The 15106-nt window shown below is 47.1% G+C and overlaps 1 protein-coding gene across 1 annotated transcript; it reads left to right on the forward strand.

Annotated features, from left to right (window-relative positions):
* Window positions 1–44: 44 nt before the first annotated feature.
* Window positions 45–13991, forward strand: Pogk (pogo transposable element derived with KRAB domain). Its single transcript, XM_063253595.1, has 6 exons — window positions 45–185; window positions 1426–1559; window positions 6406–6532; window positions 7397–7495; window positions 8904–10397; window positions 12152–13991. Exons 2-5 carry the CDS (start codon window positions 1428–1430, stop codon window positions 10382–10384), a joined length of 1839 nt encoding a protein of 612 aa, XP_063109665.1. The 5' UTR covers window positions 45–185; window positions 1426–1427; the 3' UTR covers window positions 10385–10397; window positions 12152–13991.
* Window positions 13992–15106: the final 1115 nt, after the last annotated feature.

The following is a 15106-nucleotide window of genomic DNA, read 5'->3' on the forward strand; positions in this document are numbered from 1 at the left end:
CAACACCCTCAGCTCCGGGCCAGACCCTCCCTCCTCCCACCACGTGTCCTCCCCGCTCCCTCCCGAGGGGCAGCGCGCACGGGCAGCCGGGCAGGCGGAAAGGATGGCGCCGTGACAGCCGGGCCGCAGTCCCTGCGTGCCCCCGCCCGCCCGCGGTCCGGCCCGCAGCCGCCGCCCGGCCCGGGGTGAGTGCGCGCGGCGCGGGGACTGCGAGGATCGCTCCGGGCGCGGCGGGGTAGACGGGGCGGGAATCGGGGTCCAAGGCTGCAGCTCCTGCCGTCGCCGCCGCCGCCTTTGTTGCAGGCGGGCCAGGGCAGGCGGGTGGCGCCGGCTTTCGCCACCCGGCAGGTGCGCCGGGGTGGGCCGGGAGGTGCCGGGGGCGCGGAGAAAGAGAAACGGGGCAAGATGGCTGGAGCGACCGAGCGCGCCGGCTCCGAGGCGCTGGTGGGCGGCCTGGCCGCGGGCACCTCGGCACGGGGCGGGGCCCTCCTACCCCGCCCTCTCCTCGCCTGCCCTCCCCCCCCCCGCGCGCCTGCCTCCTCCGCCCCCCCCCCTTTAAATATCCAAGCTGACTTTGAACTCAAATAATCATTTCTTGGGAAACCGGAGAGCATATGACCCATGCTGTGCACATTCGGTCCACATCGAGGAATTGCCCGCGTCCCCAGAGGGCCAGAGCTCGGCCCTTTGTACTGTACAAGCTCAGGGATTCTTGGGCAAACAGAATTTGCATTTGTGTCCTAAAGGCAAGAAGTCATTTACAGGCTTGGGTGGACGCCCGGCATAGTTTTGCACCTCTGTGATTATCCAGCTCTATCTCTCCCCAGGTGTCACTGACTGGGTTTTGGAAAGACCTTTAAGGTAGATTGGTTTGTATTTGTTTTGTTTTTGAACTAGCTCTTGGACAGCGCCTTTGAATTTGGAAAATCCAGATAATCGGTACAGTTTTCTGGACGAACTAACCATTGCCTCTATACTCACTGGCTTCTAGTATCAACCCAGTTAAGTGTCCTGTTCACTGATAGAAAGTCAGCACTCTCCTTTGATTCGCTGTCTGCGGTGCTCCTGACTGTGGGAAAGTTCTCCTTTCCCGTGCACTGTTTAAAACCTCTTTCTGGAATGCTTACCCACTAGCCTCAGAGCTCCCTTGGGTCTTTACAAACCAGTCACTGCCTCTCTGCCACACAGAAAGCTCCTAAATATTTGAAGGCAGCCAGATGTTACCTACCACCGTCCCTCTTATCATTAAATATGCCAGCTTCCAGCTTGTTGGTAGTTTCCTTGAAACCCATCCTGCCCAGGCCCAGCTATTCCCTGTCTTCATTCCAGCCACAACAGTACTCAGGGCTAAGGTTTGTGGGTGGCTGAGCCTTCTCCAAGCTTTCACATTGACCTCTTTTTTTTCCAAATTCAATCTTGTTGCAGAGATGGAGTCCACAGCCTACCCTCTCAATTTGACCCTGAAAGAAGAGCAAGAGGAAGAAGAGATTCAGAGCCGGGAACTGGAGGATGGCCCCGCAGATATGCAGAAAGTCCGAATCTGTTCAGAGGGTGGATGGGTAAGTAGGAAGGGGTGGGGGCTATGCACAAGGTGAGGAACCAACCTAGAAGCCAGGCTTGCTTTCAGTCTCCTGGGACAGAGGAGAAGTAAAAATAGCCCAGCCCTTGGATGTTGCATTCCTGAGAAAACAGCCCTGTGGCTTTAAAAGGCAGTGCAGAGTGGTGAGTGGTGAAGGTGGTTGTGGGAACAGTCCTTTCATCCTTGAGACTTATCATCATCAGATCAAAAGTCTCAGAAGCTGAGACATTGTCCTCATCTTCCACCTGTTGGGCAACACCCTGCTGCAGAACATGCACAGAAAAAGTGCACAGACTCTTGGCTATGAAGGGAACTGTTTTAAATAAGACTTGGGTCACAGAGCTGACATAAGGAGAGGCTAGACTTACAGTAGTTCACCCAGGAGGGCTGCGTGTCTACCCAGCCTAGACTGAATTGATGGGCAGCCAGGAACAGGGCTATGCAAAGAGAAAAGCAATAGAAGTACAATAAACTAAACGGACGGAAGTGGACCAGGTACTTATAGTTATGTATATTATTCATAGTAGTTATTGAGCTTCATGGAAATTGGTTTGAACTGTGAAGATTTTAAATAAACAATAAATTGGCCTTGCCCTACTTAGTTTTCCATTGTCTGAAAACTTTATTAGTGTCATTAGTGCCTGTTGTCCCTTTTTTCCAAGAAGAAGCCCCAGTTCATAGAACGTTGCCAGTTCCAAATTATCCCGTCTACCCTGCACCCCCATGACGGGGCTGGAGTACAGAAAGCTCATCTATTCTGCCCCAGGATGTACATGTGCACTGATACTTGTTCATAAAAATAGACCTGAGTTGCACTATTAAAACCAGTGCATTTTATTGTGTATATATTATACCTCAGTAAACAAACAGTGCCAAAGCCAGGCACTGGGACTGCAGTCTGGCTGTGGAGGCTATGCTTTGTCTTGGCACGGTTCCTTGCCCACCTTGTCCTCTTCCCCAGTCTGACCCAAGCAGGAGGCAGTCCCATCTGGGTGGAAGCCAGTGAAACCCGGGGCTTTCAGACTCTATTGGGCAGCACAGAACACCTAAATGGAGTAGAGAGCTATGGAAAACAAGTGTTCTGAAGGTGACTATCTGAATATGTTGGAGCGATGAGAAAAGAGCCAGGTGAAGATCTAGCACAGGCCAGAAAACCACGAAATAGCCAGAGGAAGTAGAGGAGGGAGCCAGGCACCTTGATGGCGGATTTTGCATTTGTGACCTCCAGGCAGTCTGCTCTCCATCTGCTGTTACCCGTGGTGCTGGGTGTTAAGACAAGGTTTCTGCCCTCATGGAATTCATAGTCTGGTGAGAAAGACTAGGAAGTAACCAAGATTGGGGGGGGAGTCCCACTCAGAGCATGCGCTTCCTGAGGAAGCTAAGTCTTGAGCACTGGAGTATTTTGTCCCCTTCTAGCCCTAGAACATTTTAGCAATATCTGGAGACACTTTTGGTTGTTATGATTCGAAGTGAGGGTCCAGGAGTATATTTAAGCCAAGGACCTACTTAAACATTTAAATTTTAAATTTTAAAATGCACAAGACAGCCTGGCAGATACAGCAAAGAATTAACTTGGTAGTATAAGGTTATGAAAGACTGCACTATGATATTAAATTAGGGAAAGGAAAGAATGGAGCCTTGTATTTTAAATAGATGTATTTTGGTTTGTAGAGAGTGTTGTTAGGATGATTAACAAAAGGCACTCAGACATACGGACTGTGTTCTGTATGGTAATAAAACTCCATAGAATTGGAATGGAGATACAATTTCATGTACAAAAACAAAACAAAAAAAAACCCCAAACATACTTTGAACTGAGCCTTCATCATGAGTGGAATGAGCCAAAGGGAAAGGAGGGGGTTTGTACTGTGTGCAGTTAGGAGTTGTTCTAGAAGCAAGAACTAAGCACCAGGCAGGCAGTGGAAGAGGATAGGGCTGAAGTAGGCCAGGCAAAGGGCCAGCACCAGCCATGAGGGTGTGGCGTGCTGCACTGAGTTTGAACTCTGTCTCTAGAAAAATTAGTTCTTATCCCATCTTTCTAAGGGAAGCCCCAGGCTCCATCGGCACCTGTGTGGCCTGCTGGGAAAGTAAGGGCTTGGGAATCAGATTCTTGCTCCATGACTTGGGTGGGCACGCTACTTGGCCATTGTACCTTTACCCACAAAGGTAAGGTCGTGATCCCACATCCCTAGCATATTTTAAATAGTCCAAGAGAGAATATCTTTAGATAAACTGGGGGGCCCCCTGAAGTACCCAGTGCATAGCAGGTGCTCCACGCAAACTCCAAACTCATTTCTTTCGAATCCCTGCTGGCTTGGCTGAGTGACTGTGAGGCTGTACAGTTACCCTTTGAAATAAGTGTTGGAATGCCAGCCTTGCATCGGAGTGTACAACCCAAAGGAGGAACGTTGCTCTGCTGAACCCTTGACCTGAGGGAAGGAAGTGGGCAGGGATGGAGGCCTCCACCTGGAAGGCCCAGAAAGGATGTCTGGAGACTGACCACAGATGTCTGACGTCTCCATTCTGCCCCTGGCTGACCCTGTTTACCTTCTGCTGCATTCGGCCAGATAAAAGGCTTCTGTGGTTCCCAAGGAGGCCCACACAGCAGGGCTGCTGGAGCCTGGCAGTCCAGAGAGGGCTGTGAGGGGAATTTCTAAGCACTGCCCTGTGCCTCCGGCAAATCGTGTGGGCTTGTGGAAGCTCAGTCATTATTAGGGGATAAACACCACCGCAGCCTCCAGCTTCCTTCTCATTGCCTCCAGTGGCCTGCGACCTAATGCTTTTCCAGAACGTGTCCCCCTCTCTGCAGTGACGGGCATAGCCAAGCTGTGTCCTGTTTTATCAGCTAAGGAGAAGAGATTTAATTAGGTATGGCCTAGATCTGGAACTTCCTAGGGAAAGAAAAAACCAAAGAAAGAGCTGTTTAAAAGCCTGTGAAGTAGGAAGGGGGAAGGGTAGAAAATGCCTGAGCTCTCTGGTTTTCTAGATTGAGGAAGAGATCTGAGGAAAATCCAAACCGACCCATCTTTACCTCCTGAAATGTCACACTTGCCCATTACAGAGCATCGGCTCGGTTTTGTGACAGATAAAATTTAACAGTTCTTTGACACAGTTCCAAGTGCGGCAAGAGGAGGGAAATCCAGTGACTATTTACCTAGATTATTCACTCAAAAACATTCTAAGTGACTCAACTACAGGAAGCACTCTAAGCTTAGGGAAGCAAAATCCAAGCTCTGTCCATAGCACGGTCCCATTTTAATGGACAGGAGAAGTAAAGCAAAAGAACACTGCCATGTCACAGGTACCAGCACGGCGATTTGCCAGCAGCCAGGACAAAGCAGGTTTCCTGAGGAGTAGGTTGCTTTGCCTGAGTCATGGGAGATGGGTTGGTGTTAGCCAGGCCCAGCGTGAGGCTGACCTCTGAGGCCCAGGGGAAGAATGGTCAGAGATGTGCAGATGTTCCAGAATGACAAGCAGCAAGGAACAGCTGCAGCACAGAGGTGGCAGTCACACCAGGGGTGGCTTTGCTCTCAGTAGCCAGAGGCTTGGAATCGCATGGTGCTGGATCCGGCTTTCACCGTGTATCAGCTGTGTGACTTTAGCTTGGAAAAACGAGGCCTCTCATAGCCCATTTCCTCCTTGATTTACCTGGGGTGTCTCTGTTCCTTCACAGGATTGTTGGGGGAAATCAGTGAAGCAGTTGCAGGGCCTTTCCTAGTAAGTGCTCCCTAGGGGTGTGGAAGGTGCTCTGGGTTGGGGTGGGCCTCTTTGGTTGAGGGAAGAAAGACCGACCAGGTGAGGGAAGAGAGACCAGTTATTGAAGAGTTGATTGGCAGCCTGACCCCTGATCAGGCAGCAGTCTGTAGACACTGATTTCCCAAAGCTGCAGAAGAACAGTATCCCTAGACTCACTAAGCTTCGGGGGACAACTCTGAAGGCCAGGCTGAAACAAGGTGTCCAGTAGTTTCTCACCACTGCATATGGTCAGCTTTGGAGAGGACTTTTTAGTGACCAAGAAAAAATAGCAAAAAGGAAAGCAATTTGATTTAAAGGGCTGGTGTTGATGACTTGACCCCTGGTGGCTAGTGGGACACCCCCTCCTGCTCAGGGCAAGAAGCGGGAGAGGAAAGGATGAGGGGCATGGGTTTCTCTACTGACCTGGTCTGGGCATCACAGCAAATGCACTTGCACCAGGCACTCCTTTCATAAATCAAGCTCTAATTAACCCTTCTCTTGCCGGCCCCTTTCTGAGGACTTTAGATTCCAAGTCAAACACAAAGGTTAGTATTCTTGAACATGGAGTGTCCTGAAAAATGACAGAGATCCCGAGGGAAGCATTAACCCTTTTCAAATTCTCAAACCCCCTCCTCGCCTTTGGCTGAGGGTCTGTGGGCTGCAGGTTGGGTTGAGTGGGTTCGGGCTGCTTCATCTGGGTGTGGCTGACCCCTGGTGGTAGAGTCTAGGGTGAAATGCAAGCCTTTCTCATGCAGTGCATAGGAGTGGGGAGTGGTGACAACATCCAGTGTCCCCAACCTGGTGATGGGCAATAGAAGGGCTCCCTTCTCAAAGTGCTGCTTGTTGTATTTGGGAACTGAGGTGGAGGCTGGTGGAAGCTGCTGTACTAGGCACCAAAGGGCCTGTCCTCTTACCCTTGCCTGGCCGCCAGAAGCCACAGGAATGTGGATAGACCTTTTCATGGGGCAGGACATGACCTGCAAGATGGAGGGAAAGGGAGGCTATGTGGTTGCTCTGTGAGACCCTCGTGGGCTCTGATGGTCTATGTCTGCCTGTACATGTGAACCTTGAAAAGCCCGTTCATGTTCCAGGTACCAGCCCTATTTGACGAGGTGGCCATATATTTTTCCGACGAAGAGTGGGAAGTTTTGACGGAGCAACAAAAGGCTCTCTACCGGGAAGTCATGAGGATGAATTACGAAACTGTTCTGTCCCTCGGTAAAGCTTTGCTTTCTTTTGTTTCATGGAAGCTCTGAGCCCAGAGAATTGTTTGCATGCCTGTGTTCACCAGTGTATCTGACTTCCTTCCCTCCTGAACTTGAACTGTCCTCCCTCATACCTGTGTCCGTCCCATTTCTTGCTTTTGATTTAAACAGGATGGAATAGTACATCCTACTACTCAGTGACTTATGCCACCTCTTAGAATTTTCCTTGTTTAAGCCAGGCATTCACATTTTTTAAAAAAATTCATAAACCTGGATGTATGTCTGTAATCCAGCAGTCTGTGATGCTGAGGCAGTAGAGTTGTAAATTCTAGCCCGGCAGGATAACTTACAAAGACCCTATCTCAAAATAAAAAAATGGAGCAACCATTGGAAGTATAACTCAGTATGAAGGCCCTGGGCTTAATCCTCATTATTGCAAAGAGAAAAATGAATATAACCTTAAAAATGTCACTGGATCAGGGCCTATTGCTTTGTTGTTCCTTGGGAAAGAAGGCCAGTGTCAGCCTCAGGAACTTGGGGACATTGCCCCAAAAGATGCCCCTCCCCTGATATTTGTATCCCCCATCTTATCAGCATATAACCATTTGGAGGATTTCCCAGTTCGATCATTCAGCTCCCAAAATGTTCACTGGATCAATGGCTGCACCCATCCAGTTTGTCTACTAAATGCCAAGAAAGTCACTTGGACAGACCTATTTCCTGCCCTTTTTTTTTTTAAATTATGACCAGGCTTTTTCCCTGTCTTTCACAAGACTAGAAACATAGGGGTTTAAGTATTACAAAGTATGGTATTTATTTTGTGTTATTCCAGGATGCAAACACACAGCTCATACCTGTTTTTATTTCCTGTAAACAGAATTCCCATTCCCTAAGCCAGACATGATCAGCCGGTTGGAACAGGAGGAAGAATCTCCTAATTCCGATAAGTGGCAACTCCAAAGAGGAACCTCTGCAGGTACTACAAGTAAATCACTTCAGCATGCATCCAAAGAGGAGCGTTCGGGCTGGGGAGTTAGCTCAGTGGCATAAGCGCCTGCCTGGCAAGCGTGAGGTCATGAGTTCGGTCCCCACTACCAAAAAGACAAACAAAGGGGAGCAGTCTGAAGCGAGATTCTCAGTTTCCATTGATATTCTGGAAGGTATTCAGAAAGGAGGTGGGGCTGGAAGACACAAGATTATGGGCTTTGGAGTTTTAAAATCTCCTGATTTCCATGCTTAACTGCGTGACCTTAGGCAGCATTCTGGGCTTCTGTGTCTTCATGTATCAGATGTGGGTTTCAGTAGGACTTGATGTGCAACCTTGTATATGGCTTGAGTGAAACGAGGCTCCTTTAGCATTTGGTCCTGTGCACATGCTGAGTATATGTGGCCACCTCAGCAGCACACCATGTGCCTCTTGCAGACTAAGGAACAGTGATAGAGGTGTGTTGCCAGAGTTACTTTGGCTTCCTGTTCATTTCAGAGCAAAGGCAGTAACAGGTACAATATACATTTGAGCAAATGTGTCAAAAAAGCACCTAGAGCTTCATCAACAAAACTGGTAAGGAGGGTGGCAGTTGGATAAATACAGCATTGCTTCCAGACAACCAAAATCACTTTATTTGCTTTTTCTGTAGGTGAGAACTTAAAATGCCATGTTTCATGTACTTATTCCCTACCATTTTAACAGCTCTGAAATAGAGAATGCCTGTTAAAATCCATGGCATGTGATAGTTATAATTAGTGGCAATGTTTTCTTTTAATGATGTGTACCAGTGCCTCGTACAACTTAGGGCATTTCAGTTTTGGTGATACACGGTAGTTTTCCCAAAGCGTATTCAATTTCTGTGACCACCTTCTAAATATAAAAAATATAAAAGTAGTTCTAACATTAGTATACAAGAACCAGTTTTCTGTCTGTAAAACTTAAACGATAACATTGCAAATACGATCTTTGCTATAGGTTGCTTGGATTCAAGAGATAGCTTTTAGCCAAATCTCTGTACTATTAGATGATAGTATGGGTTACATGTGGATTCTCATTCACGAAAACATTATTGTGGCCCCCAAATGGCTTCTAAAGCACTTGGTGCAAGAATGATACTTATGTCCAGTTCCACTGGAAGTTCTTAGCTTCTTCCTAGCTTGTCCCCTGATGCATTTCATAGGTTCTGTCACCTCCCTTTCCTCATCTGCAAAGAAGGGTAGTGATCCACACAATGTCTGGAAGAATTCCTTTTGGTGGTCCCTATAAGGATTTAGACTACATTATAGTAAAAGTTAGGATTTTTGGTGAACCTCAGGTTAAGCATTTTGGCCCAGAGTCTTGAATGATCATTATACCTAACTGACATTGGTTTTCTTTCTTCCTGTTTGTCTCCCAGAAAATGAAGAATCTGACCTTAAGCCCCCAGACTGGACAAACCCCCTGCACACTGCTTCCCAGTTTCCATCACCTCAACAGCTTGACAGGTTCAGCCTGCGTCTGCCTCGGTGTATCACAGAGCTGCCCGAGTGGAGCGAGGGGTACCCTTTCTACATGGCCATGGGCTTCCCAGGCTACGATTTCTCGGCTGACGACATAGCTGCGAAGTTTCAGTTCAGCCGAGGCATGCGCCGAAGTTACGATGCTGGGTTCAAGCTGATGGTAGTGGAGTACGCTGAGAGCACCAACAACTGCCAGGCTGCCAAGCAGTTTGGGGTGTTAGAAAAAAATGTTCGAGACTGGCGCAAAGTGAAACCACAGCTCCAAAATGCGCACGCCATGCGGCGGGCATTTCGAGGTCCCAAAAATGGGAGGTTTGCTCTGGTGGACCAGCGTGTGGCTGAGTACGTCCGGTATATGCAGGCCAAAGGGGATCCTATCACCCGGGAGGCCATGCAGCTGAAAGCTCTGGAGATCGCCCAGGAGATGAACATTCCAGAGAAAGGGTTCAAGGCAAGCCTGGGTTGGTGTCGAAGGATGATGAGGAGGTATGACCTGTCTCTGAGGCATAAAGTGCCTGTGCCCCAGCACCTGCCTGAAGACCTGACTGAGAAGCTTGTCACATACCAGCGCAGCGTGCTGGCTCTGCGCAGGGCCCATTACTACGAGGTGGCACAGATGGGGAATGCGGACGAGACGCCAATCTGCTTAGAGGTGCCATCCAGGGTGACTGTGGACAACCAGGGTGAAAAGCCCGTTTTGGTCAAGACGCCAGGCAGGGAGAAACTGAAGATCACTGCAATGCTGGGTGTCTTGGCTGATGGGAGGAAGTTACCTCCATACATCATTTTGAGGGGGACATATATCCCCCCTGGGAAATTTCCCAGTGGGATGGAGATCCGCTGCCACCGCTATGGGTGGATGACTGAGGATTTGATGCAGGACTGGTTGGAAGTGGTGTGGAGACGGAGGACAGGAGCTGCGGGAACAGTGCCCAAGCAGCGGGGGATGCTGATCTTGAACGGCTTCCGGGGTCACGCCACTGACTCGGTGAAGAGCTCCATGGAAAATATGAACACTGACATGGTGATCATCCCTGGGGGCCTGACCTCCCAGCTACAGGTGCTGGATGTGGTGGTGTACAAACCACTCAATGACAGCGTGCGGGCCCAATACTCCAACTGGCTTCTGGCCGGGAACCTGGCACTGAGCCCCACGGGGAATGCCAAGAAGCCACCCCTGGGCCTCTTCCTGGAGTGGGTCATGGTTGCGTGGAATAGCATCTCGAGTGAGTCCATTGTCCAAGGATTTAAGAAGTGCCACATCTCCAGCAACTTGGAGGAGGAAGATGATGTGCTGTGGGAAATCGAGGGCGAGCTGCCAGGAGGGGTTGAGCCGCCAAAAGATTGTGACACTGAAAGCATGCAGGAGGGCCACTGAAGGACAAGTTCAGGTAACTGCCCGGGCATAGATGCTCAGGGTCTTTGCTGATGGACATGTTTGTGTTCACACACACCTTTCTCTTTGTCAGATTGTCTCAGGCTACAGCGTCGTCATGTAGGTAAAACATCGTCAGTATTTTCTCTTTGTAGGAAACGTTGATTGCTTGGCTTGCTTTTAGTGTGTGTATAGTTTGTGGCCTGGACCTGTGGAGTGTGTGTAAAATGAGCAGAGGGTGAGCTGCCAGAGCATTTCATCTGTAAGTGGTAATGTCGAAAGAAATTATTTGGTCCTGAGAGTGTAGTCAGACATAGCTCCTTTCATAAAAAGTTTCATCTAAAAAGACGAATTTCTTCTTTCCCTTGTAAATAAATCATGTGCTGAGCATTTAGGGCCAGTAGGACGGGGGTGGTACAGTGTCCTGTGGGCCTCATATCTCTGTCCTGGGGTCGTCTGCACTGTGCTTCCCAGATGGATACAAGTTTAGCCTCTGGCTGCTTTCCCCAAGGATTTCCATCATCTTTGTGTCATCCTCAGCTTCCGGTGGAGCAAGCAGCTATGGTAATTTCCTATAGTGAGCAGATGTCTGAAGGAAGGTGTTTTTAAATGGAATCTTTACACTAGAGGATTAAAATAAAACAGTGCTTATTTAGAACTGCTGGGAGTAAAGTGTGAAGCCCAAGGACAGTAGCACTGAGGTCAGAGGAGCAGCAGGGGTCTTTTTGGTACCGCACCGGGATCTCATGCTTGCCAGGCAGATGCTTACGCTGCTGAGCTAAATCCCCAACAAGAGGAGCAAGTGAGGAATGGAAGCCAATCAGAACCAACCCTGCTGAAATGAGCACATAGCTTCTACTCACCTCCCCCACACCCCAGTGACGTAGGGGAGTAGCCACACACAGTAGGAGACAGGCAAACCTGAGCAGACAGCTAGCTTTAACTCACAGTCTCATTTTCCAATTAGCATGTACCCTGTGCCTCCAGATGGTGATTTAAAAGGGATGAAGCCATTCCTTTGACAGAGGACCTAAAGCCATCTTGACACTCTTTTTTCTGTCTTAAAAGTATAGTTAGGTGTTTGTGTTCCTCCTTTTTCTTGCAAGTAAAACACTAATACGAATCTTCTTCCAGCCCACTTTCTGCTGTTTTAAGCCTATCTGTGTGTTAAAGTGTGACTTACACCTCCTTCCTTTCTCCCAAACAAGTTGTACTCATAACACTGGATTCCACTGTAGTTCTGGGATCCCTGAATGCTCCAAATCACTGAATTTTTTTTTCCTCTCATGCCCTATCTTGTTAAAAATTCTGTAAATTCAGCCTCCCTTTTCTGATCATTCACTATTTCAACTGGTTATCAAACTTTGGATTATCTCAAATTTTAATCATTCTATATGTGTTTTTCACCCGTGTGTATGTTTTTCACCCCTTGTTAAGATAACATTTTTTGGTATTTCCAATTTTTAAGCTGTTCCCTACCCAAGGGACCAGATCAAACACTTAGAAAAAGATAGAGAAGAAACGTCTACCAGGCTGCAGCCATGAACTTCTGTTCCCTACCTGAGTGAGCTTTTGCTCCTTTAGATGGGCACTATCTTCTTGTGGCAGAGGAAATGACAGAAATGACTGAGATATAGGGGATGCCCTGGCACAAAACTGCCTTTTGCCATCTATTTGGAAATTGACAAATGAAATTACTGTTGTTTTAAATGGTTAAGGTACTCAAAAATAAAAGGGTTACTTCACACTTAGGTTCTGTCTGTTTTCTAGCGGATGGACCTGGGATGGAAACAGTTATGAAGGAGAATCCTCAAGATATTCCTGAAAGTGTGAATGCAGAGGAGCAGCAGGAAGAGCATCTGGGCTCTGAATAGCCTGGGGGTAGACCAGGGCCACGATCCAATCCCTCTACCCCAGCCCTGAAAGATGTCAGCAACATCGTAAGACCCTGCATTTCAACAACCACGAGGAGCCAAGAAACTTTCTGCCCCTTGTTTTGGAGAGTCCTTCATGTGTCCATCAGAAAAAAACTGTAAATAGGAATGAACAAAATATTTCTTGGGAGAAGAGGCCATTTGGTCAACACCAAGAGACTCATGGGCAGAACTCTCAGTGTCCTTTCTGTGGAGAAAACCTCAAGTACATCTTTTATTCTGCCTCTGAAAATGCTTCCAGAAGTAGAACTTGTCCCACACAGGTCAAGGCTATGGAGAAGGCTTTTTGTAGAAATGTGTCATGTACACCCACTGCTTACACATCCCTTTCAGGAAAATCAGATGCTAATGATAACAGTAAAATTAAGGCAAATGGCCTGGCTCCTGCAGATGGCCTTTCTATAGACAAACTAGATTAGTGTGGAAGATACAGGTTAAAAGAAACTGTGCTGTTCTATTTATCGTCCCAATCTGTTGGCAGCTAGAGACTTTCAGGGTTGTGCTTAATGGCCCTCTACTTAATGATCAGGCAGCATGGAGTCCACAAGCCCTTCCATTTCTCAGGCTGCCTGCAGAAGTCACTGAATTATCTGCTTTCTGCAGAGTCCATGGTCCACTGACTCACCTACTTGTTTTATTTTAATGTTTCTATCACAGGGCAGTAGGAAGACTTGAACCTTTAGCCACAGCTGTTTCAAGACTTCAACCCTGCAGTAATAAGTGGAAAGTCATCAAAATTTTACACACTAGCGATGGGCATTCCCACATAGGTCGAGTGTTACAAAAACATTCCTTAAAGCTATCTGTGCTGCAGCAAAGTACGCCAGAACCTCAGACCAAGCCATTCCAACGTCGAGTCTGGCTACGACCACTTTACTTCCTGTAGACTCAGCTCATGTGAATATTCCAAGCTGTTCTTGGGCCAGGGGTTTAGCTCAGCAGTGTAAGTGCCTACTTGGCAAACACAAAAGTGCCGAGTTTGATCCCCTGTACCAAAAAAAAAAAGCTGTTCTTGGCATCTTGTACTCAGGTACTCATTCTCCTGTTACTGATTTACCTTTCTGATTTTTCTTAAACCAGTTTCCCACTCTTCCACATACAAGGTGGGGGGGATTTCTGTTTGTATCTGAATAACTTTCAGTGTTTTGAATTGTTTGCCCGTTCCTGCAACTATATTCCTGGTCATCCAAAATTAGCATCTAACCCATTACTGTCCATTCCAGAAATTTCCACTCCCTCCATTTCTACCTAATTTTCCTTCTACTTAACTGTCCTACTTCTTGGCCCTTTCTTCTTCGTGTCATATTTCTCTGCTTTGGGAGCTTAAAAGATGCTGCAAGACTTAATTGTGCGTTCCTGCATGGAAAGAGTCATGTTGCTGAGAAGAGTAGAAAATGGGTTCGATTTTTACTCCATGACACCTCTTTAGCCTCAACTTCAGCTGAGAGATGATGCCTTACAGGTTGCACAGCACTGGAACTTTCCTAGTGATGGCTCTGCTGTCAGGGTCTTGTGGACTCACCCTTCCAGACTTAATGACCTAATGCCTAAGAGCCCCAGTACAACTATTATAGGAACCGCTGTCACCCTTGAGTTCTACAGCACATGGAGACCTAGTCTTATTCCCTAATAGATAGGAACTGACCTGACAATAAACTTTGATAATAAAGATGCTAGACTATGGTGGTTTTAATTACCTGTTAGCATTGTCTAAAGTTACCTTTTAAGCTATTGTCTATACTTTTATTCTCTATCCAGTTTGGTACCAATATATTTATTACACTTTTAAATCAAATAAAAATTACGTGGGATATTACTTAAGACTAGTAATGTTGGTGCCTTTAAAGACAAAAGGAAGAAAACAATGGTTTGGGCGTTTAAAAGGAAGTCTAGCATAAATACAGTACTTTTTCCTCAATCAGCTTGGTTCACATGCTGCAGGGATAGTTACCAAGATTACATGAAGGGAATCCATAAAGGTTATTAACATCGCCGAAAATACACTAATGAATTGACAGATAGAAAACTTGGTATCTTATTTCCTTAAGTTTCTTTAAAACAAGATAGCATAAAGCCAGACACTGATCACCAGGTTCCAGGCCAGCCTGGGCTACATGAGAAGTTCAACGACATAGCAAGATCCTGATCAAAAAACCAAACAAAAACCCACAGAAGTGTCATGAACCCAGAGGCAGCTTAGTCCTCACAATTTACCATATACATAGACTCAAGAAGTACCCTGTCCATGAATGATGGTGGGCATTTTTTGCTCCTTTTTAAATGATCAAATGCTACCAGTCTTTTGGCCACACTGTTAATCTGAACCCAAAAACCTTACCCATTTCCTTCCTCCCAGAAGCACCTTATGATAGGACACAAGTGTTCATCTATGCTCAAAGGACAGTAATCCTTTAGGACACAATCTGGGAACATCTCAGCAACTTCAGGCAATGGAGAGATGTGTCCACAGCACTGGGTGATGAAGGTGACAGAGAATGTATACTAAGCCAGTCCTCAGTCTGCTCAGTAAAGTGAGGCAAGCCTATCAACCCTGACTTTGCAGTGATAAAACCTATAGCTAAAAGACAATTACTTAAATTCCTGAAGAAAAATAACCTGAGATAACTAAAATTTTCTCGTCTCTAGCAGCCTTTTTTCTAACTGAAATATTTTTGTAAGTGCTACTTAGTAATAAGTACTTATGGTTACTTCATGATGGAAGAGATGGCACACAGGATTCCACAACTGGCAGTGGTGTCCGAGACAGAGCCAGTCATCCATGGAACAGAAT

Source organism: Cavia porcellus, unplaced genomic scaffold, assembly GCF_034190915.1.
Source record: "Cavia porcellus strain 051 isolate PalLab524CR breed Dunkin Hartley unplaced genomic scaffold, mCavPor4.1 scaffold_7, whole genome shotgun sequence".
NCBI lineage: Eukaryota > Metazoa > Chordata > Mammalia > Rodentia > Caviidae > Cavia > Cavia porcellus.

Coding starts and splice junctions, on each gene's coding strand:
- Pogk (XM_063253595.1), top strand. CDS start 1,428: ATGGAGTCCACAGCCTACCCTCTCAATTTGACCCTGAAAGAAGAGCAA. Junction 1,560..6,405: donor TCTGTTCAGAGGGTGGATGG/GTAAGTAGGAAG, acceptor TTCATGTTCCAG/GTACCAGCCCTATTTGACGA. Junction 6,533..7,396: donor CGAAACTGTTCTGTCCCTCG/GTAAAGCTTTGC, acceptor TCCTGTAAACAG/AATTCCCATTCCCTAAGCCA.